We start from the raw sequence: 26,995 nt of genomic DNA on the forward strand, positions 1-26,995 counted from the left end.
TGTTTGTCCTCCTACAGAAACCATATTAAAACAAAAAAATATATTTTTTTCCCCTCAACTTTTTCCATTTTTCATACATTTTTGAAAAAGCTCCAGAGAGCCACTAGGGCGGCGCTAAAGAGCCGCATGCGGCTCTAGAGCCGCGGGTTGCCCACCCTTGAGATAGAGGAAGCTACCAGAAGTGGACGGACTGTTTTGAAACGTATTTACAGAGGAATATTCAGTATTCAGCCGGACTTGAAGCGGCGACTCAAGCTGCTTACTGGGATTCGGCGAAGGTAAATGTGAAACAGAGGAGGCAGTAAAGTGTTTAGTTTTTTACATGCTGTAGACGTATTCATGGAGCAGCATGGCTCAGGAGGTAGAGAGGTTATCTCCCAACCTGAAAGTTGCGCATTTGATGTTGAAATATCCATGAGTAAGGAACACTGAACCCCTAGTTTTTCCTGCTGTTGCATCATCAATAGATAAATGTGGTAATAGTGTTAAAGCGCTTTCAATCAATGTATCAATATCCTTTATTTAACCAGGTAAAACTAAATGAGATTAAAACCTGTTTTCTCACAGTGACTTGTAGCAAAAGAAAGTTACAGAAATACATATAACAACAAAAATAGCAGCAGTCAAACACTACAGTTATGAGTTTAAATTACTTACAACATTAACATAAAAACAACATCCATCCATCCATTTTCTACCGCTTGTTCCTCCCGGGGTTGCGGGGGTGGCTGGAGCCTAACACAGCTGCATTCGGGCGGAAGGCGGGCATCACCCTGGACAAGTCGCCATCTCATCGCAGGGCCAACACAGATAGACAGACAACATTCACACTCACATTCACACACTAGGGCCAATTTAGTGTTGCCAATCAACCTATCCCCAGGTGCATGTCTTTGGAGGAAGCCGGAGTACCCGGAGGGAACCCACACAGTCATGGGGAGAACATGCAAACTCCACACAGAAAGACCCCGAGCCCGGGTATTGAACACAGGACCTTGTTATTGCGAAGCAGACGCAAAAAATATCAAATGTTTCGGTAAAAATACATTTAAGACCAAGTACAATGCCCGATAAAACTGGTTTCTCAATCCTTTGAAATGGACTGAAATGCCCTCAAAGTGATCAGATCAGGTAACCTCAGATCCTTCTGTAAACCATCACAAGATCAGGGGCCAGCATATCTGAATTGTTTTTTTTCCCAAGATTTGCATTGCCTCTCGGAATGAACATGCTAAAGATGTCCTGTGACCGTAAGCTGTAGTGAGTGGAATCTCTATACATTTGACCATTTATTTAGTCAATGACACGCTATTTGTGTAGATATTAGCCTTAATCTTAATGCTAACAGGCTGATGCTAAATCAGAGTGTTCGTGTTGTCGCCGTGAGATAAACACCAACATTTTTTTAATGTACATATTGGTATTTAAGGCTGAAAATGGACCATTAGGATTCGCCTGACTTTTATGAATTCATCATTTACTGAAGGGACGATTTTCTCACAGTTTGACACTGTGGACAAATGCCTGAGTTTTTATGTAAAATTTGGTACATTTTGTTTTGAAATCAAATTGTTGTGTATCTTATCGTTTTGTATTTTAGTTACTTACACTTTAGTAAAAGAAATATGACCTAATATTGTTTGTTTATTTACATGGTATCAGTGTAGAAGCATACTGTACCACTCATCGATGTCATCAGCCTGATTTGTATAAACTACTGTGAATAATGAACTGTGAAGTATTTATCCATCACATTTCTTTTGCTTATCCAAGTAAATAATTTATTAAAAGAAAACATCATTACAAAAGTAAATTTGGACAAAGCTTTGTTAGTCTGCTTATAAAAAAAATAATAATAATAATGCCACTGTTTTAGAGTCAGATGATTGACTGAAAGAATCCTTCTTCTAATTTCCCATCACAGACTGTGTGACACAATATAAGCATCCATTATACAAAGAGGCAAGTGGCACTCCATAATGATATATAATGCGCCACACGAACACACACACACACACACACACACACACACACACACACACACACACACACACACACACACACACACACACACACACACACACACACACACACACACACACACACACACACACACACAGTACATGTGCATAGGCATGTTGGGGAGCATGAGCAGCAGCTAATGCATCAAACTCACTAAATCAATCAGTTGTGTGGCTAAAAGCCGCTTTTTCCTCAAATGCATTTTTGCCTCAAAGTGCAGGAAAGACATGAACACCCTTAATAGGGAATTAACCCCACACACACTGAAATGTAAACGTGTGAGACGTCTTTCTTCAAATATAATCTTTGTCTGATAACGTAGCAAAGTTAAATCATCGTCTTATTTTTTACCCCAGCGGCCTCATGAACTGCAAGTGTTTCGGTGCATGTGTGCGTGGGTGGGGAAGGACACGGAGAGGACAAATAGTGCACTAATGTACACACGCAGCGTAGTCTCTTGCGATTGCTCCTCCACAGTTACGTTCATAGTGAAAACAAAAAGACCCTTAATTTGTCCACAGGGTCAAAATAATTTACTGTATAAAAAAATTACTGTAGCACTATGAGTCATGATTAAAAAAATAAATAAAAAATTTAATCACTCCTCTGCATGTGATAAATAGAGGTACACTGTGGACGTCGTGTCCTCTGAACAAAGAAGAAAAGAACCATCCGGATTGTTATAGGTGCAAACTTCAAAAGCCAGCATCTGTGATGGTATGGGGGTGTATTAATGCCCAAGACATGGGTAACTTACACATCTGTGAAGGCACCATTAATGCTGAGAGGTACATACAGGTTTTGGAGCAACATATGTTGCCAACCAAGCAACGTTATCATGGACGCCCCTGCTTATTTCAGCAAGACAATGCCAAGCCATGTGTTATAACAGCGTGGCTTTATAGTAAAAGAGTGCGGGTTCTAGACTGGCCTGCCTGTAGTCCAGACCTGTCTCCCATTGAAAATGTGTGGCGCATTATGAAGCCTAAAATACGACAACAGAGACCCCCGGACTGTTGAACAACTTAAGCTGTACATTAAGCAAGAATGGGAAAGAATTCCGCCTGAAAAGCTTCAAAAATTGGTCTCCTCATTTCCCAAACGTTTACTGAGGGTTGTTAAAAGGAAGGGCCATGTAACACAGTGGTAAAAATACCCTCTGCCAACATTTTTGCAATGTGTTGCTGCCATTAAATTGTAACTTACTGATTATTTGCAAAAAAAAAAAATAGTTTCTCAGTTTGAAGATTAAATATCTTGTCTTTGCAGTCTATTCAATTGACTATAAGTTGAAAAGGACTTGCAAATCATTGTATTCTGTTTTTATTCACAAATTACACAACGTGCCAACTTCACTGGTTTTTGGGTTTTGTACTTCAAAAAACCAAATGTCATGTTAGAGCAGACTACAAATTGTCCATAGGTGTGAATGTTAGTGGGAATGCTTGCTTGAATATAAATTACTTCCTTGATTTCTGTCAGTAATCCGTTCCAGAAGGTCAGACGAAAACACAATCGTACAAAAACCAAATACAATTTTCTCGTAAGAAATACTGTAAATCCAATAAGTCAATCAATCAATCAATCAATGTTTATTTATGCAGCCCTAAATCACAAGTGTCTCAAAGGGCTGCACAAGCCACAACGACATCCTCGGTACAGAGCCCACAAAAGGGCAAGGAAAAACTCACCCCAGTGGGACGTCGATGTGAATGACTATGAGAAACCTTGGAGAGGACCGCATATGTGGGTAACCCCCCGCCCCTCTAGGGGAGACCGAAAGCAATGGATGTCGAGTGGGTCTGACATAGTATTGTGAAAGTCCAGTCCATAGTGGATTTAACATATTAGTGAAAGTCCAGTCCATAGTGGATCTAACATAATAGTGAGAGTCCAGTCCATAGACACCCACAAATATCAGAATCAGAATCAGGTATGTTTAACACATGGGGACTTTGACTTGTTAGACTGTGCTCTCTTTGTTCAATGCAAGAAACAAAGAAAAACTACAAAAGAGCACAGTACCATGGCAGCCATCCGCGATGCCATATACGAACACGAAATACACTTTATAAAGAACATTTATAATTTGACATGCAGAAAACAATGTGAAGTACATATAAATTTATAATACAATTCACAAATTAACATTTAACATCACTTTTAATGTACCTTCATTGAGTACCGAAGACTTAACTCTAAATTATTTCTTACATACAATAAAGTTTCTCACCTTCTGTATAAAAAGTGCTGGCACTCGCAACTTTCTTTGGCCTTTGGCCTTTGCAGTCGTACTCAATAAAAAATCACAATGACTGAATCATCAGATTCTTTGTTTTTGGCACTATTGTGTAAAAAGATACGCAAGAAAACGGGCTTGTTTGACCACGCAATAGTCGAGTAAAGAAATGTTGGTGAAAATGTTTGTTAATAACCAAATCCTACAAAAAGTGGTACGCATAAAAACTGAGTTAACCACTTGATGTATTGACGTGTCTTGTAATTCCCACACTGTATTCATTAAAAGTAAGGACATGAATCGTTTAACTGCTCAAGTGTCAAAAAGAACCCAACCTTGCCGAGGTTCGCACCAAACTGGGATTATGATATACCGTTACATCCTTACCATATAATGGTGCCTTCCATTCTGGTGTTAGACCACTAAAGGAGGCTATCCAAGTTTGTCATGGTCTTATCACAAGCAGCATATTATCAAAATATAGATTTTTTCAAAACTCCTCCTGACCTTAAACGCAATGGGCAGGGTTTTGTTGCACCGCCAGTGTGTTGGCAACACCGAGCACAAGAAGTTAGGACTGTCCGTCTTCACCAACTCTCCCGTGTGATCTGAGACCACCTGCAAAAAAGAAATCATTCAATAAGTAAATGAATGAATTCACACATAAAGGAGTTCATGATTGAGCTACCATGTCATGGCTGGCCATGCGCAGCTTGCCCACAAGTGACACACCACTTTCAACCTCTTGGGCGCCCAGGGTCTCAGCTATCTTTTCCCCAGACGCAAGGGTGGTGGATGGGGGAGTGTAGCGCCGGCCATGGGAGGGGTCTAGAAGAAAACAGTTGTTTTTTAACTAGATAAAAATACTTTGCTACAAAATTTATTACGAGCCTCCGATTTCAAGGGAATGCACACAAACATGAAACTCAGTGTCATTACTGTTTAGACACATCAACGAAAATGCATATATGTAATTATAGAAACAAATTCAAGATTTATTTGTATATCTAATAAATATAATATACATGAATAGTATAAATAGATGTATTATTTTTAATGTTATTTTACCTTAATTTGCAATATTATTTACTGTACATCATATTTATATCGATTGTATATACAAAGTAATATTTATTTTAACATTTTAACCATTATATAATTGTAATCATTTTTGAGTGATTGCCATTTTGATGTGTTGCTCATTCATTTATTTATTATTGTTTAAGTCGCTGTGTACTGTACTGGACTGTTATTTAGAGTGAAGAGACATGTAAGAGCAGAGGATTAACAGCTAATACCGAAGTTTAAATGTTGTCATTAAATATAAAAGAACACAAAAAGTTGATGTTTTCTATGGTGGCGTGGCTCACATGGTAGAGCGCAGTCTGCCAGGAAACATGGGAGTTGCTGGTTCGAATCCGGCATCCAACAGTCACTAACGTTGTGTGTATGGACTGGACACTTCACCCACCTTCCTCACAGTGTCACCACATTTAAATAAGATGTTCTTTTGTTTTGTTTTTTCCTCTTGAGAAAAAGCACTATGTAAATATAATTCACTTAACTTCACTATCAAAATACATGATATGAATAAAAAGTAAATACCAAGGCTTTTTTTTATTTAATCTATTTGTTTTTTGTATTGATTACTAAATTACTTATTTGTGTTGTTAGAATGTGTGTGTAGAGGTCCAGACATAGGGGCAACGGCACACACACACACACACACACACACACACACACACACACACACACACACACACACACACACACACACACACACACACACTTTTCACAAAATAAAAAGTTATATATATATATATATATATATATGTTTAGCATTTAGGCCTTACGACAATTGCAGTTTCTTGTTGTGTGTTAACTTTTCGCATATTGTGTACAAATGCACCGCATTGTCATACATATTACGCTCCAGGAGAGGGAAATAGACAATGCACAGTATTAGGTTTGGTAGTTCAATAAAGCCGACTGCTGTATGCTTTGTAATTTCTTTGTTCAGTTAATCATGTGCATATAAATAATTTAAAACGACTCACAATAAAGCTTTGTTATGACAAATTAATCAATATAAAAAAAAAAAAGGATAAGGATGTTGATAATGATGATGTACCGTATTTGGAGTCCCACAGAAAGACCATTTGTGCAGCTTGTCGAATCCACGTCTTTATAAATTCCTGTTATATATGCACCTTCTTCAGTAAAAAACAAAAACAAAAACAAAAAAACAAAAACCCAGCAATAGTAGACTTCCAAGACTTCTGTTAGTTTAGTTGTTTTCTTCCACATGCAATCAAAACGTCTTCTGAGTGATACTTGTCCTCAAAGCGTAGCAACATGCTAACATCAGCCGAGGACGGTAAGTATAAAAAAAAGTATTAAAACATCACTCGTGTGTTTCCGTTTAATGAACAATTCCGACTGGCAGCCGCTCGCCTTTACTGGCACACCCCACCTTTGCGTCTCATCCGGGCAAGTGCGCGCACTTACAGTAAATACTGCACGCTGATTGGCTGCCGGCAACGACGCGGCAAGGGGATTGGCCGTTTGACAGAATGGGGGCGGGGAAAACCGGCCAATCACGTTTCGATCCGTGCGGGAGGCAAGGTGAAGTTGAGGAAGTTGTGTTTTCTTGCATAAAAACACAACATCGTTCTTAAAGCGAAAACGGTACAAACACGTTTTACTTGACTATATTCCTCTGTACTGCACACCTGTGCATTCTATAAAATGAAATACGGGTAAAATATGATGAAAATGTCACGCTTGTTGACTGGAAGTTAGTTGCGATCATGCAGTGAGTACCCGCGACAGCCCATAGGGGTCAGTAAAGGATCGAAACTATGTGTTTAATTACATGTTTAACTACAATTAAGATTAAACTACTTTTTCTTTTTAAAATGTATTTTATACATACTTATGTTGGAATTATCAACCCCGAATCAACTTGATACCGCAAATATCAAACACATAGAATAACATATACTCAATTATTAGAATTATTTTAGCATTTATTCACATTTAGCCACAGTTTCTAAGACTGTTTACTATGAATTCAGTGTAGAACAGTTTCATTTGTAATATTTGACACCCTATTAAAGTTGAAATTGTTAAATGACTTTAAAATTAACTTTAACACTAACACTAATTTGCAAACAGCTAAAATGATACACAAAGCAAACTATAATCTGCTGCCCAAGAATATACAACAATTCTTCTCAACAAAAGAGGAGAAATATAATCTTAGAGAAAAATGTAATTTAAAACATTTGTATGCACGTACAACACTTAAGACCTTCAGTATATCTGTATGTGGAATTAAATTATGGAATGGATTAAGCAAAGCAATCCAACAATGTACTAATATGATCCACTTCAAGAAACTCTTCAAACTTAAAGTGTTTACAAAGTACAAAGAAGAAGAACCATGATAAACATTCTGAATTTTTTTCCATCCATCCATTCTTTCATTCTCAAAATAATCTTACTTATCTCATCATATGAAATATGGCTTACTTCACCAATTATTATGTATTTATTTATTTTTATTGTGATTACTTATGGAGTATATTGTGAATAAATTGAAAACAGGAAGTGAACAAAAGTTTTAGCAACTGTTATGTAAAAGAAAAGGGGTAGAATTAAATAAGCTCTGCTTCTCCCTACTCCTTTTCGAACATGTTGAAAAGAAAACCTGGAAATTGTGATGCATCATGTTGTATGCTTGCATGTTCCAAATAAACTCAAACTCAACTCAACTCAACTCAACTCAACTCAACTCAACTCAAAACATATACTGCTTTTGGAAATGAGTTAGCTCATATGACACTGCCATTTTGGGAAAGCAATATCCTGGCTGTCCCATCATAACCACACCTAAATATTTCCTATGCTTGGCTTTTTCAAAACGTTTTAATACGCTTCTTGCTTCTATGGACCCATTTGGACTGATAAATGTGAATAAAGGATGATGTTGGTCAGTTACAGTGACAATGATCTGTTCAGTACAAGTTGAAACATAGTTTAGTCACATATTATGGTGTTTAAAATGTGTTTCAAATAGCTAGATATGTTTCTAAATAAGATACTATACAGTATGATTATTAGATTATGGCTAATTATGGTGAGTAGCTGAAAAATGTAGAAACATCTCTTTTAAAATAGCTAAAAGCTATCCGCTGTGCTCAGAAGTCATACAAACCCCGTTTCCATATGAGTTGGGAAATTGTGTTAGATGTAAATATAAACGGAATACAATGATTTGCAAATCATTTTCAACCCATATTCAATTGAATGCACTACAAAGACAAGATATTTGATGTTCAAACTCATAAACTTTATTTTTTTTTTGCAAATAATAATTAACTTAGAATTTCATGGCTGCAACACGTGCCAAAGTAGTTGGGAAAGGGCATGTTCACCACTGTGTTACATGGCCTTTTCTTTTAACAACACTCAGTAAACGTTTGGGAACTGAGGAGACACATTTTTTAAGCTTCTCAGGTGGAATTCTTTCCCATTCTTGCTTGATGTACAGCTTAAGTTGTGGTATTTTAGAATTCATAATGCGCCACACAATTTCAATGGGAGACAGGTCTGGACTACAGGCAGGCCAGTCTAGTACCCGCACTCTTTTACTATGAAGCCACGTTGATGTAACACGTGGCTTGGCATTGTCTTGCTGAAATAAGCAGGGGCGTGCATGGTAACGTTGCTTGGATGGCAACATATGTTGCTCCAAAACCTGTATGTACCTTTCAGCATTAATGGCGCCTTCACAGATGTGTAAGTTACCCATGTGTTGGGCACTAATACACCCCCATACCATCACAGATGCTGGCTTTTCAACTTTGCGCCTATAACAATCCGGATGGTTCTTTTCCTCTTTGGTCCGGAGGACACGACGTCCACAGTTTCCAAAAACAATTTGAAATGTGGACTCGTCAGACCACAGAACACTTTTCCACTTTGTATCAGTCCATCTTAGATGAGCTCAGGCCCAGCGAAGCCGACGGCGTTACTGGGTGTTGTTGATAAACGGTTTTCGCCTTGCATAGGAGAGTTTTAACTTGCACTTACAGATGTAGCGACCAACTGTAGTTACTGACCGTGGGTTTCTGAAGTGTTCCTGAGCCTATGTGGTGATATCCTTTACACACTGATGTCGCTTGTTGATGCAGTACAGCCTGAGGGATCCAAGATCATGGACTTAGCTGCTTACGTTCAGTGATTTCTCCAGATTCTTTGAACCCTTTGATGATATTACGGACCGTAGATGGTGAAATCCCTAATTTCCTTGCAATAGCTGGTTGAGAAAAGTTTTTCTTAAACTGTTCAACAATTTTCTCACGCATTTGTTGACAAAGTGGTGACCCTCGCCCCATCCTTGTTTGTGAATGACTGAGCATTTCATGGAATCTACTTTTATACCCAATCATGGCACCCACCTGTGGAATGTTCCAAATAAGTGTTTGATGAGCATTCCTCAACTTTGTCAGTATTTATTGCCACCTTTCCCAACTTCTTTGTCACGTGTTGCTGGCATCAAATTCTAAAGTTAATGATTATTTGCAAAACAAAAAATGTTTATCAGTTTGAACATCAAATATGTTGTCTTTGTAGCATATTCAACTGAATTGAAAATTGAGTTGAAAATGATTTGCAAATCATTGTATTCAGTTTATATTTACATCTAACATAATTTCCCAACTCATATGGAAACGGGGTTTGTACATAGGTTAATGAATAAACAGCGTGCATGCCAGCTTTAAGTAATCAGCATTACTATTTCAAAATGTTTTAGTTACATTACTAATTTTTACATTTTCTCCTATTTTCATTTTTCTGTAATTGTATTTTTAGCACATTGTACATGCCTGATCTATCTGAATAATTATAATTTATACTGTAACTTGTATATTGCAAAAATTATTATTTTATTAAATACAATTCAGTCAAATCTTTATTAGCTATATTTGTTTCCATTTAGAAGTATCGTGTGCTATGTGAGAGGATAATAAGATGAAAAAAAATGTTTTTTCACACACTGTCTCTTAAATGGTGTATACTGTATTTGGGCCTGAGTCTGAATGCTTTGAGTTCAATCAACATTTAATCGCCTTAAAGCTGCTGTCGAAAGAGTTTTAAGAAAACGCCAGTCTGCCTTCCAAGGTCCTGTGGCCAAAGGGGGAATGATAAAAAATGTAAACGCCTCTTTTCTTGACTGACCCACAGAGAGAAATATTTATATTTTACTCTCTTGATTTACTTTTCCTTTATTTATTGATGTCAGTCACTTTTGATACATATTGCACAATTACTAAAACACATTAGTTATTAGTCTATTGGAAAAAACAACAACAATCATTATTTCCAACACACTTAATAAAAATGCCAGAAAAGGAGTAGGAAAAATGGATAGATGAAGTGGAAAAAAATGACGAAAGAAGAATAAATATGGAAACAAATAATACTTAATAATAAACATTGGATTAGAATATACAAAGATATTATCGATGAGTGAACAAATAAATACATTCAACAGAATGTAAAAATAATGATTAATTCAAATCTAATATATTATTAATAAATGTTAGTGCTATTAATATTTTTGTTGGTGTCATAAACAATTGCATGTACAGCATAATAAAACAAAGACAAGAGCCTGTGCCATGTACATACAGTACTTTGTTCAAAGACATTAATGTCATATTCATTTTGTGCTTTCAGTGTCTTATCTGTTGATTATCTAAAAAAAAAGAATGAATTGGGTGCATTAATTTGGAATGTTTTGGATTTTCTCTTAGCCACACAGGGTCAAAATGATACATATACAGGCTGAAATAAAAACATACATTCCCATGAATCTTTTAATTACAGCGATATTGTTTGTATAACAGGCTTTTCTCAATGACACAACTCCTTTCACACTGAAGTTGTTGTGCAGTAACAGGATTTTCAATGCTATTTTTAAACTTCCAGAAATCTTGTACTATTTGGACACTCAAAATGAACTAATGGTTTTGTGCTTTCCAGTGATCTAATTGTTATTACTGTTATATTTAGTGATTGTCATCGACAGCAGTTGACAAATGTATTTGACCGTGTAAAGGTTATGATTTTACTATCACAGGCCGAAACAAGTTTTCTCCGTAGGCTGGCCGGTCTTTCTCTCCCCTAGAGATAGGGTGAGAAGCTCTGTCATTCAGAGGAGCTCAGAGTAAAGTCATTACTCCTCCACATCGAGAGGAGCCAGATGAAGTAGCTCAGGTATCTGGTTAGGATGTCCCCCGGACGCCTCCCTAGGGAGTTATTCAAGGTACGTCCGGCCGGTAGGAGACCACGGGGAAGACCCATCTGGCCTGAGAACGGTTTGGGATCCCCCGGGAGGAGCTTGACAAAATAGCCGAGGAGAGGGAAGTCTGGGCTTCTCTGCTTAGGCTTCTGCCCGCGCAACCCAGCGCCGGATAAGCAGAAGAAGATGGATACATGAATGATTGGATCAAAGAATAATAACAATGACAACGTCCTCGAGTCTCAATGAAGATCTAACAAAAGCGAATTGTAGGTTTACACAGGTTGGGGAAGTCTTTTGGAGACATTTTTAACAACTACATATTTTCAGATGGTTCTCAAGGTTAACTTAGAGCCTTTCAAAAAGTTGTACTATTGTGAATCTCACATTGCTCTACTACACAAATTAATATGAGGCAACAATGGCGGTGTGGCTATAGAGTTACAACTGCCGTTTTCAGAATGTAAGTATTGAACTGGCCTTACTTCAACATCAATGACGTACAGTATCTGCTGCATCATGCTCTCTCACACCTGGTTGGTAGTAGAGGTAAGGGGAGAGTCATGTTCTTGACTTCTCCAGTGTTTCCATTACCATCCAACCATTTGTGTTGAGTAAGAAGCTGCTTCAGGTGGGAGTGACATCATCTACACTGTCTTCGGACTCACAGACAGGCCCTCTTTGGTGTCGTCGGAGCACCACAGGGAACCGTCTTCTACACCTCAAACTTCCAGTACGACTCTGGATTGTTCTCCCTACAAAATTCCAAGGCTCTGCAAGTGGGGCATCTTAATGATTGACAGGAGAACAAGTTTAAAGCTCTGGTGGATAATATTGTAGACGGGTGCAGCAGAGATGATCTCGTCCTTAAACAGTTGTGTAACCATTAGCTTGTGGTGGACTTTTGGAGGACCAGGATCACCACTAAGCCTGCTACCAACCTCGGGGAGGACATAGAGGAGCAGTACTTGGTAGTTGACTTGAAGAATGGACTGGACTGTAGTACCAAAATGGACGCTGTGCAGGAAAGGTGAGGAGATTGTTTCTTCTAAGAAGGCTCAGATCTCAAGTGCAAGGATGGCAGAATCAGAACTAGGAAGCAAACAGCATTAAAGTGCATCCAGGAAAAATTCACATTTTCCACATATTTTTATGTTACAGTGTTATTCCAAAATGGAATACGTTCATTTTTTTGCTCAACATTCTACACACATACCCATAATGACAATGTGACAGTTTTTTTTAAGAAATGTTTCGCAAACAAACAGAATAAAAAAAGAAGAAGTCACATGAACAGTATTCACAGCCTTTGCTCAATACTTTGTTGATGCACCTTTGGAAGCAATTACAGCCTCAATTATTTGATATGATGCCACAAGCTTGGCACACCTATCTTCACCTATTCCTCTTTGTATTACCTCTCAAGCTCCACCATGTTGGATGGGAAACGCCGGTGCGTGCACTGCCATTTTCAGATCTCTCCAGATCGGAGTCAAGTCTGTATTCTGGCTGGGCCACTCAAAGACATTTACAGAGTTGTCCTGAAGGCATTCCTTTGATATCTTGGCTGTGTGCTTAGGGCCGTTGTCCTACTGAAAGATGAACCATTGCCCCAGTCTGAGTTCAAGAGCGCTCTGGAGCAGGTTTTCATCCAGGAGTGACCATCGAGTTCTTGGTCACCTACCTGACTAGGGCCCTTTTCCTCCGATCTAGGAAGAGTCCTGGTGGTTACAAACTTCTTCCATTTACAGATGATGGAGGCCACTCTGCTCATTTGGACCTTCAAGACAGCAGATTTTTTTTCCCGTACCCTTCCCTAGATTTGTGCCTCGAGACAATACTGTCTCGGAAGTCTAGAGACAATTCCGTTGACTTCATTCTTGGTATGTGCCCTGCCATGCACTATCAAGTGTTGACCCTTATACAGTTGTGCTCATAAATTTACATAACCTGGGAGAATTTATGATATCTTGGCCATTCTTCAGAGAATATGAATGATAACACAAAAACCTTTCTTCCACTCATGCTTAATGGTTGCGTGAAGCTATTTATTGGCAAACAACTGTGTTTACTCTTTTTAAATCAAAATGACAAAAGAAAGTACCCAAATGACTTTGATCTGATATCATGCACAAAAATTGACACAAACAAGTTTGAATGGCTAATCAAAATTCCAATCCTCACCTGTGACGTGTTTGTTTGTAATTAATGTGTGTGTATAAAAGGTCAGTGAGTTTCTGGGCTTCTGACAGACCATTGCATCTTTCATCCAGTGCTGCACAGATGTTTCTGGATTCTGAGTCATGGGGAAGGCAAAATAATTGTCAAAGGATCTGCGAGAAAAGGTAATTGAACTGCATAAAACAGGAAAAGGGTATAAAAAGACATCCAAGGAATTGAGAATGCCAATCAGCAGTGTTCAAACCTTGATTAAGAAGTGGAAAATGAGGGATTCAGGTAGACCAGCAAAGATTTCAGCCACAACTGCCAGGAAAATTGTTCGAGATGCAAAGAAAAATCCACAAATAACTTCAGCTGAAATACAGGACTCTCTGAAAAATAGTGGTGTGGCTGTTTCAAGATGCACAATAAGGAGGCACTTGAAGAAAAATGGGCTGCATGGTCGAGTGGCCAAAAAGTTAAAAAAAACTCACTGACCTTTTATACACACACATTAATTGCAAACAAACATGTCACGGGTGAGGATTGGAACCTTGATTAGCCATTCAAACCTGTTTGTGTCAACTTTTGTGCATGTGATCAGGGTCATTTGGGTACTTTCTTTTGTCATTTTGATTTAAAAAAAATGTAAACACGGTTGTTTGCCAATAAATAGCTTCACACAACCATTAAGCATGAGTGGAAGAAACGTTTTTGTGTTATCATTCATATTCTCTGAAGAATGGCCAAGAAATCATAAATTCTCCCAGGGTATGTAAACTTATGAGCACAACTGTACATAAACAGGTGTGTCTCTTTCCAAATAACGTCCAACCAACTGAATTTACCTCAAGTGGACTCCAATTAAGATAAAGGAACATCTCAAACATGATCTGTTGAAACAGAATGCCCCTAAACTCACTTTTCACCTTCATGGCAAAGGCTGTGAACACTTATTTACATGTAATTTCAAAGTTTTTTATTTTTAACACATTTGCTAATAAATATTCTAAATATATGGTTCACATTGTCACATAAAGGTTATGGTGTGTAGATTTTTGAGTACAAAAAGGAAGTTATTTCATTTTGGAATAAGGCTGTGGCATAACAAAATGTGGGAAAAGCGAAGCGCTGTGAATACTTCCGGGACACACTGTTCGGTTGGTGAAATCATAGGACAGAAGATGGAGTGGTTTGAATCTCTGAACAGTGCACAATACTTCTCATTCCATCTTCTCATGACAGTTTGAAGAAGCAAATGGAATCTTTCTCCAAAGAACTCAAACACGACTGTATTACTTCTTGCAGTAGATGCAAAGTAATCCAGATGGTTACTTTTTCCAGAACACAAATTATCTTTGATCTTGAAAAACCTTAATTCCTCTATCGACACAAACAGTTCCAACGCAAACACATTCAGCTCAGTCGGATAATACGAGATTATGGCCATGTCCACACGAACACGGATACTTAATAAACTCATACCGTATTTTTCGGAGTATAAGTCGCACCGGAGTATAAGTCGCACCTGCCGAAAATGCATAATAAAGAAGGAAAAAAACATATATAAGTCGCACTGGAGCCCGGCCAAACTATGAAAAAAAACTGCGACTTATAGTCCGAAAAATACGGTACTTATCTCTGCCTTTAGGCCTCTTGTCCACACGCAAACCAATACTGTTGTTTTTTAAAAAGCAGACTTTTGCAAACACTGGCCAAGCTGCGTGCGCATGGCACAAACAGAGATTTGTACTCCTCTGATGATGTCATGGTTGTGCACTGTCATTTCCAAAGCTCAGCAACACTGCCTTGCTGGCTTTAAACACACTATAGGAGGACTTACTGTATGTTTGAATGTAAAAATGCTGCTTTTTCCACTGTAAATTGACCGCATCAAAAATGGGCTTTGCAAGAATCCTGCCAGCGACAATGACAGTCAGCTGTTTTGGATACGATTGCTGTCGGACCTCCAGCTGATGGAACAACTTTGACAAGCAAGACTTTATGCTGTGTGTCATGAAAAAGGTGCAACATTATCTCATGTTTTTAATCCTTACTTAACAACGGATCATGAAATTAGTTTATGTGTGTTGGTTCCATTTGTGTAGATTGTGAGCGTTTTTAATGCAGCTGAGCGACTAACAAGATTAATTTCATTGCACATGTAATATATCCTTTTATTGATGATTCAATCCATGAGAGTTTTGCAGCGGAACACGCACGTCTGTACGCTTTATGCACTCAAACATTCGTGTTTCCTTGGCTCGTTGTTACTGTGCGCTGATTTTAGAAAAAAATTACACTTGTGTGTGCATGTTTATATATGTATGTGTGCATTTATATACAGTATATATTAGAGATGTCCGATAATATCGGCCTGCCGAAATTATCGGCCGATAAATGCGTTAAAATGTAATATTGGAAATTATCGGTATCAGTTTTTATTATTATCGGTATCGGTATCGTTTTTTTTTGTTTTTGTTTTTTGTTTTTTTTAAATGAAATCAACATAAAAAACACAAGATACACTTACAATTAGTGCACCAACCCAAAACGACTTCCTCCCCCATTTACACTCATTCACACTCATTCACACAAAAGGGTTGTTTCTTTCTGTTATTAATATTCTGGTTCCTACATTGTATATCAATATATATCAATACAGTCTGCAAGCGATACAGTTCGTAAGCACACATGATTGTGCGTGCTGCTGGTCCACTAATAGTACTAACCTTCAACAGTTAATTTTACTCATTTTCATTAATTACTAGTTTGAATGTAACTGTTTTTATATTGTTTTACTTTCTTTTTTATTCAAGAAAATGTTTTTAATTTATTCATCTTATTTTATTTTATTTTATTTTTTTAAAGTACCTTATCTTCACCATACCTGGTTGTCCAAATTAGGCATAATAATGTGTTCATTCCACAACTGTATATATCGGTTGATATCGGTATCGGTTGATATCGGTATCGGTAATTAAAGAGTTGGACAATATCGGATATCGGCCCATTATCGGACATATATATATATATATATATATATGTATATATTTTTTTTAATTTTTTTTGGGGGGCGGGGGGACACATTCGGTTGGTGTCTCAGGCTGCTGCAGCCGGGCTGCATGTCTGGGGCCCCTGGGTCCCGCCGTCCACCCCTTTTGGATGCCCGTCTTGGTTGGGGCCTGCCGGGTCTGGTCCCCACATATATCATAGCACCTCGGTGCGTTGCATGGTATTCTGCGGTGTTGCATGGTGGTCAGCTGCTGCGGTTGTGACCTTGTGTGTCGGAGTGTCTGTGATCTCTCTCTTTTCTTTCCTCTTTTTTTTCCTTTTCTCTTTCTTCTGGGGTCCCCCATACCATCACAGATGCTGGCTTTTGAACTTTGCTATAACAGTCCGGATGGTTCTTTTCCTCTTTGGTCCGGAGGACACGACGTCCACAGTTTCCAAAAACAACTTGAAATGTGGACTCGTCAGACCCCAGAACAGTTCCACTTTGCATCAGTCCATCATAGTAGAGTTTTAACTTGCACTTACAGATGTAACGACAGACCGCAGTTACTGACAGTGGTTTTCTGAAGTGTTCCTGAGCCCATGTGGTGATATCCTTTACACACTGATGCAGTACCATCTGAGGAGTGATTTCTCCAGATTTTCTGAACCTTTTGATGATATTACGCACCGTAGATGGTGAAATCCCTAAATTCCTTGCAATAGCTCGTTAAGAAATGTTGTTCTTAAACTGTTGGACAATATGCTCACGCATTTGTTGACAAAGTGGTGACCCTCGCCCCATCCTTGTTTGTGAATGACTGAGCATTTCATGGAAGCTGCTTTTATACCCAATCATGGCACTCACCTGTTCCCTAATTAGCCTGTTCACCTGTGGGATGTTCCAAATAAGTGTTTGATGAGCATTCCTCAACTTCCTCAGTCTTTTTTGCCACTTGTGCCAGCTTTTTTGAAACATGTTGCAGGCATCAAATTCCAAATTAGCTAATATTTGCAAAAAATAACAAAGTTTACCAGTTCGAACGTTAAGTATCTTGTCTTTGCAGTGTATTCAACTGAATATAGGTTGAAAAGGATTTGCAAATCATTGTATTCTGTTTTTATTTACACAACGTGCAAACTTCACTGGTTTTGGGTTTTGTACATACAAACACACACACATACACACTTACACACAATTAATCATACATACTGTATATACATACATATGTACATTCATTCATACAAACCCCGTTTCCATATGAGTTGGGAAATTGTGTTAGATGTAAATATAAACGGAATACAATGATTTGCAAATCATTTTCAACCCATATTCAGTTGAATATGCTACAAAGACAACATATTTGATGTTCAAACTGATAAACATTTTTTTTTTTTGCAAATAATCATTAACTTTAGAATTTGATGCCAGCAACACGTGACAAAAAAGTTGGGAAAGGTGACAATAAATACTGATAAAGTTGAGGAATGCTCATCAAACACTTATTTGGAACATCCCACAGGTGAACAGGCAAATTGTGAACAGGTGGGTGCCATGATTGGGTATAAAATCATGGCACATGATTTTATGGGTGCCATAAAATCATGGCACCCACCTGTGCATTTGAAATGCTCAGTCATTCACAAACAAGGATGGGGCGAGGGTCACCACTTTGTCAACAAATGCATGAGCAAATTGTTGAACAGTTTAAGAAAAACCTTTCTCAACCAGCTATTGCAAGGAATTTAGGGATGTCACCATCTACGGTCCGTAATATCATCAAAGGGTTCAGCGAATCTGGAGAAATCACTGCACGTAAGCAGCTAAGCCCGTGACCTTCGATCCCTCAGGGTGTACTGCATCAACAAGCGACATCAGTGTGTAAAGGATATCACCACATGGGCTCAGGAACACTTCAGAAACCCACTGTTTGCACCTACAGCTGGTCGCTACATCTGTAAGTGCAAGTTAAAACTCTCCTATGCAAGGCGAAAACCGTTTATCAACAACACCCAGAAACGCCGTCGGCTTCGCTGGGCCTGAGCTCATCTAAGATGGACTGATACAAAGTGGAAAAGTGTTCTGTGGTCTGATGAGTCCACATTTCAAATTGTTTTTGGAAACTGTGGACGTCGTGTCCTCCGGACCAAAAAGGAAAAGAACCATTCGGATTGTTATAGGCGCAAAGTTGAAAAGCCAGCATCTGTGATGGTATGGGGGTGTATTAGTGCCCAAGACATGGGTAACTTACACATCTGTGAAGGCGCCATTAATGCTGAAATACAGGTTTTGGAGCAACATATGTTGCCATCCAAGCAACGTTACCATGGACGCCCCTGCTTATTTCAGCAAGACAATGCCAAGCCACGTGTTACATCAACGTGGCTTCATAGTAAAAGAGTGCGGGTACTAGACTGGCCTGCCTGTAGTCCAGACCTGTCTCCCATTGAAAATGTGTGGCGCATTATGAAGCCTAAAATACCACAACGGAGACCCCCGGACTGTTGAACAACTTAAGCTGTACATCAAGCAAGAATGAGAAAGAATTCCACCTGAGAAGCTTAAAAATGTGTCTCCTCAGTTCCCAAACGTTTACTGAGTGTTGTTAAAAGGAAAGGCCATGTAACACAGTGGTGAACATGCCCTTTCCCAACTACTTTGGCACGTGTTGCAACCATGAAATTCTAAGTTAATTATTATTTGCAAAAAAAAAATAAAGTTTATGAGTTTGAACATCAAATATCTTATCTTTGTAGTGCATTCAATTGAATATGGGTTGAAAAGGATTTGAAAATCATTGTATTCCGTTTATATTTACATCTAACACAATTTCCCAACTCATATGGAAACGTGGCTTGTTTATACATATGCACACACCTAAATACGTACCCACATACACAGGTATATACGCACCGACATACATACACAAATACAGTACATACGTACACACTCACAGTACATACATCCAAACGCACATGCACTGTACAAACATACATATACACATACTGTACATACACAAGCACATAAAAACATACATACACTCATGCATATAATCACGTTTCATCAAACATATATTAACGTTTTTCCCCCTGTGAAAAATGGGTAAAACTTGGCACACTGATAAAGCTATTATTACTAAAATAAGCGACAAGGTTAATATAGTTCCCTTTTCTTTCTCCCCCTCTAATTATCTGCTTTCTTTTGTAATTCATGTTTTTATTACATATATGTATTGTTGAATTTGAAAAAAATAAATTGTTGATGATCATTGTCATTATCAATTATCAATAGTGCTATTTCTATTGGTATTTTTATCGCTCCATTTGTAGTGTAATAATGCTCATTGTCATTTCTGTATTATTATTTATTTCACTAGCTGCTTCTTCGCTATTGTTTTTTGTATCATATTTGTATATATTGTATATGCTGATGATGCTCTGTTGTTATTGTTCTTGTTTTGTTGTTGTTGTCTCTCTGTCTTATCCCCCTCTTAACCTCACAATTCCCCCCTCTTTCTTTGCCTTTTCTCTCTTTCTATCCCCTCCTGCACCAAATATTAATATACATCCATTTAATAAAGTCAAATACAAATAAGGCAACAAGAAAAGTATCCCACACTTCTCTTTTGTAAAGTAAATCTGTACAGCAAATATGGGCATCTACATCAACGTTATGATTTGCCTGAGTAGCTGAACAAGACAAAAAAAAATGTACACTTTACTGCCCATGTAATATATCACTGTGCTGCTGATTAAACACGTTATAATTCCACGAGTGTTCATAATGTTCCCATGCAGGGCTCTAAAGATAATGTACATGGCATTGTATGTCTAGTATATCAACATAAACATTACAATAACACAGGTGTAATGCTGTCAGCTCAGGTTGTTTTTCCATGTTTGCGTTTGTGTGTAGACTTGTGTGGATGTCGATTGTTTTTACCCAAAATATGTGTTTTTTAAACTATCTGTGTTCGTGTGGACATGGCCTAACTTTATCTATTTTCCAAGGTATGTGAGACGACAGTCAGAGAACAGATCCTCCGATGAAAGAGAATTGGTTAGGATGTTCAGAAACTATCAAGACTCTGGAAACTGGAAATTGCTGGAAGACGAGTATCACTGCCCACACTGAAGATAGTTTTATTGACTGACAGGATGATGACAAAGAAATAAACCCTTTCTCCAAAATAAACCCATTCAGGCTCGTCACAATCCAAATGTCTTAAGTACAAACGTTTATGTTCAGATGAGAAAAAGAAGAGTTATTTGTCCAAAATGACGGGAAGTATGTTAGTAGGAGTCAAGGTGAGCGTTTCAATGCTCAGAACACTGTAACAACTGTCAGTAATGGTGGTAGCATTATGATTTGGAAATGGTTTGAATAGATGCATAGATAAGACAGTTATATGGTTGCAGTGCAGGTGCAATAACATAAGTAAAATGTAATGAAAAAGTAAAATTTAGTATTAAAAATTACATATTGCGCACTAAACAATTGCACGGTATATATATATATATATATATATATATATATATATATATATATATATATATATATATATATATATATATATATATATATATGTGTGTATAAAAATAAAAAAACAATAAAACATTACTTTAACACCGGTATTGCTCACCAAGAAAAAAAACTGTCCATTCACTGTCATTGGTACATGTACACTGTACTAAGTATATACAACTATGAAAAAGGACTAACTCTAAATCAGTGGTTCTTAACCTGGATTCGATGGAACCCTAAGGGTTCGGTGAGTCGGCCTCAGGAGTTCGGCGGAGGTCAAGACACACCTCATCGTGTAAATAAAAACTTCTCCCTATCGGCGTATTACGGATACGGCAACAGCAGAAGTCACACTGGTTTGCAGGTGTGTAATTTGTTGTGAGTTTATGCACTGTGTTGGTTTTGTTGTTTGAACAAGGTGATGTTCATGCACGGTTCATTTTATGCACCAGTAAAAAAAACATGGTAACACTTTAGTATGGGGAACATATTCACCATTAATTAGTTGCTTATTAACATGCAAATTAGTAACATATTGGCTCTTAACTAGTCATTATTAAGTACTTATTAATGCCTTATTCAGCATGGCCTTGTTATAACCCTAACCCTCTAACCCCGGCTCTAAACCTAACCCTAACCAAATAACTCTAAATTAAGTCTTTGTTACTTAGAATATGTTCCCCTAGTGTCCAAAACACTCTAAATTAAGTCTTTGTTACTTAGAATATGTTCCCCATACTAAAGTGTTACCAAAAACATATAACTTTGTCTTGAATTTGAAAAAAAATAAACATTTTATTTTTCACTAAAGAAGGGTTTGGTGACTGCGCATATGAAACTGGTGGGGTTCGGTACCTCCAACAAGGTTAAGAACCACTGCTCTAAATGCTTTACTTTCACCTTGAATTAACAACTACATGGCTGAAACTTGGACACTATTGCTTTTTTCAAGACAAAAATGATCTAATCACATCACAACTATTCTCGGAATGGATAAAGCAAGCTAATAGTAATCTTCTGCAAAGTCTCAACCTTAGGTTGAGTCCCAAGTGCAGCAATTTATGAAAATGTGTAAAAATAAATAAATACAATTAAATAAAAAAACAATAAATATATATATATATATATATATATATATATATATATATATATATATATATATATATATATATATATATATATACATATATATATATATATATATATATATATATATATATATATATATATATATATATATATATATATATATATATATATATATAAATATATATATATATATATATATATATACACACATATATATGTATGTATATATATAAATATACACATATATACAAACATATATACAAACAAATACACACACATATATGTATACATATACATACACATATATACACACATATGTATGTAAATATATATATACATATATACACACACACATATACGTATATATATACATATATATATATATATACATATATATATATATATATGTATATATACACACACATATACGTATATATGTGTGAGTATATATACATATATATACAGTATGTGTATATATATATACTGTATATACATATATTGTACATACATACACACACATATATATATATATATATATATGTGTGTGTGTATATACATATATATATGTGTATGTGTGTGTGTATATATATATATATATATATATATATATATATATATATATATATATATATATATATATATATATATATATATATATATATATGTATATATATATATATATATATATATATATATATATATATATTCTGCCAAGGAAACTGATCAAATATCTTCTTCAAATATCTTCTCAACCTAACATTAGTGGCGGTGCATGTTTGAAATCTAAAACAAATTAAAAAAGTGTGCACACATTTCTTGTTTTTCAGTGATATTAAATATTTATATATTATAGTCATTCCACTCTGCAAAAAAGAAGAGTTTAAATACATGACCAAGGGCAGAAAGTTGAAAGAACATTCATGCCCATCACAAGAGTATGGTATGTAAATAATTTTGTATATTGTATACATTTTGTACATAAAAGCACTCAATGTGAACGTCAAACAATCACAAAGATAATAAAGTTTACCAAAGAATTCGCCTCCTGTTCGGCCTTTCCTCATCAAGAACATGGCCCAGGACAGCGGACCAGAACTGGAGAAAGCACCCGGGTTCATGCTTGGATCCTGACAGGCTGACGGCTGCAAGTCGCGTCAAAAATCAACAACCCGAAAACAATTCAAAAGGTGAAAAGTAACGAGTCTACGTTTTAAATAAAAACAAAACCAGTAGATGATCAAATCAACCCTGAAGAAAGAGAAGTCAGTCACCTTCATCAGCTGTTTTTATACTCACCTCTCCATCCTTCCCCCTCCAGCAAAAAGAAAAAAACCCACAAAAAAGCAAAAATAGAATCCAGTCAAGCTGAATTCATGGTCTGGTCCAAAGCTCATAGCCACAGGGGACACCAGTCCATTTTGCCCTCAGGCACTTCAAGCTGCTAATTTCATTTACAGTTTCCACTCAGAAAAATAGCCTGCATCTATTAAGGGCGGATCTCGTCTTCGCCAATCTCCTCCCCTTCATTTTCAGCCCTATTTGTAATTTCTACTGAGAACTAACATTGTTTGGTTTCTTTGTATTATTGGTGCAATGTGGAACTGAATTCAAAGACACACTGAGTTCCATTCTGAGGGAGTGGCTGAGCTAGGCTGGTCACATACGGCCGCCTTTTTAATTCAAACGTTCAATGAACACTAATGTTGAGATACCTCATCTGGCTCCCAGATGGGGTTTTTTGCCGCACCTCCCTTTAGCACAGTGGTTCTTAACCTTGTTGGAGGTACCGAACCCCACCAGTTTCATATGCGCATTCACCGAACCCTTCTTTAGTGAAAAATAACATGTTTTTTTCTTAATTTAATCTTAATTTATAAATAATAGTCATGAAATGATGTTATTATATTAAAGAAATACTAATAAAGATATATTTTACAAACAGAAAGTTACAGGAATGTACACATGATCCCATGTTTACATCTCATTGTGCAACATGTGAATGTTTTAGTGGGAACTAAATGCGATATGTGAAAGGGGTACACATAAAGCAGGACCCCCACCCAGACATACAATACTAGTGCACAGCTCATGAAAAACAACATTTTTTGTTATTGTCATTGTAAGTGGGCCAAAACACTTATATTAGAAAATAATGTCATGGAAATGACTGCTGTCATTTGATTATAATAATAAAACATTTAACTTGTTATTTAGTCAGGTTTGAGACAGGTGTGCTGCAGGTGTGGCCACAGTGCATGTGCACGTCTGACGTCGCTCACATGTGCTCCACTGAATGCTCAAGGAGTTTTTACGTTTGCTCACGCATATGGAACATTAGAGGGAACATTGTTTGGGGGTATCCATAATACGTCAATAGGGAGAAGTTTTTAATAATACACTTTTAGTCGGGTGTGTCTTGACCTCCGCGGCAGAGGCTCCGCCGAACCCCTGAGGCCAACTCACCGAACCCCTAGGGTTCGATCGAACCCAGGTTAAGAACCACTGCTTTAGCACATAAAAGTGGCTTTGCCCCCCAAAACTATATGTTGTGTGTGTATACCAAAAAAATACCGTGTAACAATAATCTGACAATAACATGGTTTGCAGTCAAATATCTGTATTTTTTTTTTAGAATGTATCCATTATTTGCCAAAACAAAAAAGGCATTATCTACAAACAAGTGAAGGTGTGTGTGTGTGTGTGTACAGTAAGTGTATGTGCGTGTGTGTGTATGTAACTGTTGTGTAATTTCTATATGTTGTTTTAACCTGTTCGGCTTAATACTATCAGATGCTAATAATGCTTTGAGGTACACTTTTGATTTAGTCACTTCTGCATGTTTTGCTCGAGGTCCTCTCCCAGAATTAGCAATGCTTTTGCTTGCTGCACTCGACATATAGTTTTGGTTTTTTTTCTTCATCGTTCACCCTCATTTAAAGGAGAACCTAATACCTTGATGTTGCAGAAAAAAGACTATATATTGTTTCAACCGATTTCCGAACTCTAAATGGGTGAATTTTGGCAAATTAAACGCCTTTCTATTATTTGCTCTCGGAGCGATGACATCACAACGTGACGTCACATCGGGAAGCAATCCGCCATTTTCTCAAACACATTACAAACACCGAGTCAAATCAGCTCTGTTATTTTCCGTTTTTTCGACTGTTTTCCGTACCTTGTAGACATCATGCCTCGTCGGTGTGTTGTCGGAGGGTGTAACAACACGAACAGGGACGGATTCAAGTTGCACCAGTGGCCCAAAGATGCGAAAGTGGCAAGAAATCGGACGTTTGTTCCGCACACTTTACCGACGAAAGCTATGCTACGACAGAGATGGCAAGAATGTGTGGATATCCTGTGACACTCAAAGCAGGTGCATTTCCAACTGGACTGGACAGATCAGCTTTCAGGAAAAGAGAGCGGATGAGGGTATGTCTACAGAATATATTATTTGATGAAAACTGGGCTGTCTGCACTCTCAAAGTGCATGTTGTTGCCAAATGTATTTCATATGCTGTAAACCTAGTTCATAGTTGTTAGTTTCCTTTAATGCCAAACAAACACATACCAATCGTTGGTTAGAAGGCGATCGCCGAATTCGTCCTCGCTTTCTCTCGTGTCGCTGGCTGTCGTGTCGTTTTCGTCGGTTTCGCTTGCATACGGTTCAAAATGATATGGCTCAATAGCTTCAGTTTCTTCTTCAATTTCGTTTTCGCTACCTGCCTCCACACTACAACCATCCGTTTCAATACATGCGTAATCTGTTGAATCGCTTAAGCCGCTGAAATCCGAGTCTGAATCCGAGCTAATGTCGCTATAGCTTGCTGTTCTATCTGCCATGTTTGTTTGTATTGGCACCACTGTGTGACGTCACAGGAAAATGGACGGGTGTATATAACGATGGTTAAAATCAGGCACTTTGAAGCTTTTTTTAGGGATATTGCGTGATGGGTAAAATTTTGAAAAAAACTTCGAAAAATAAAATAAGCCACTGGGAACTGAGTTTTAATGGTTTTAACCCTTCTGAAACTGTGATCATGTTTCCCTTTAAGGAAACATTGAGCTAGTGGAACTCTAACTAACATGATATCAACACAGTATAACTTTTGCTAATGATTGGGATAAATCCTTTCAAACTGTCCTAAATTCGTGCAATGGAAATAATTCCTACTGTTTATGAAACTGCATGTTGTGTGCTTTCTTTCGATATACTGCGCATCTGGAAAGTATTCACAGTACTTCACTTTTTCCACATTTTGTTATGTTACAGCTTTATTCCAAAATGGAATCAATTCAAATGTAGTAAAACTAAAAAAATCACATGTACATAAAAGCATTCACAGCTTTTGCTTGGTGCACCTTTGGCAGCAATTACAACCTCAAGGATCAAGTCTTTTTGAACACGATGCCACCAGCTTTGCACACCACTCTTTGGGCTTTTGAAATTAAGGCCATTGTTAAACTTTTAAGCTCTAAGTCAGTGGTTCTTAACCTTGTTGGAAGTACCGAACCCCAGCAGTTTCATGTGCGCATTCACCGAACCCTTCTTTAGTGAAAAATAAAATGTTTTCTTTTTTCAAATTCAAGAAAAAGTTATATAGTTTTTTACTGGTGCACAAAATGAACCGTGCATGAACATCACCTTATTCAAAGA

The 26,995-nt window shown here is 37.3% G+C and overlaps 1 protein-coding gene across 2 annotated transcripts in view; it reads right to left on the minus strand.

Annotated features, from left to right (window-relative positions):
* The window catches only part of runx1 (RUNX family transcription factor 1), a 52,703-nt gene extending 29,233 nt beyond the window's left edge, over window positions 1-23,470 (minus strand). The window contains exons 1-3 of one of the 2 annotated variants that reach the window (XM_061978498.1): window positions 23,372-23,470; window positions 4,950-5,089; window positions 4,769-4,879 (exon numbers count right to left, since the gene is read on the minus strand). In XM_061978498.1, the coding sequence (XP_061834482.1) occupies window positions 4,769-4,879; window positions 4,950-5,089; window positions 23,372-23,459 (339 nt within the window). In that variant the 5' untranslated portion in view covers window positions 23,460-23,470. Of the gene's footprint in view, window positions 1-4,768; window positions 4,880-4,949; window positions 5,090-6,392; window positions 6,538-23,371 lie in introns of those variants that run through there. The other variant, XM_061978505.1, reaches the window with a different exon arrangement.
* Window positions 23,471-26,995: the final 3,525 nt, after the last annotated feature.

Source organism: Nerophis lumbriciformis, linkage group LG01 (assembly GCF_033978685.3).
Source record: "Nerophis lumbriciformis linkage group LG01, RoL_Nlum_v2.1, whole genome shotgun sequence".
Classification (NCBI taxonomy): domain Eukaryota; kingdom Metazoa; phylum Chordata; class Actinopteri; order Syngnathiformes; family Syngnathidae; genus Nerophis; species Nerophis lumbriciformis.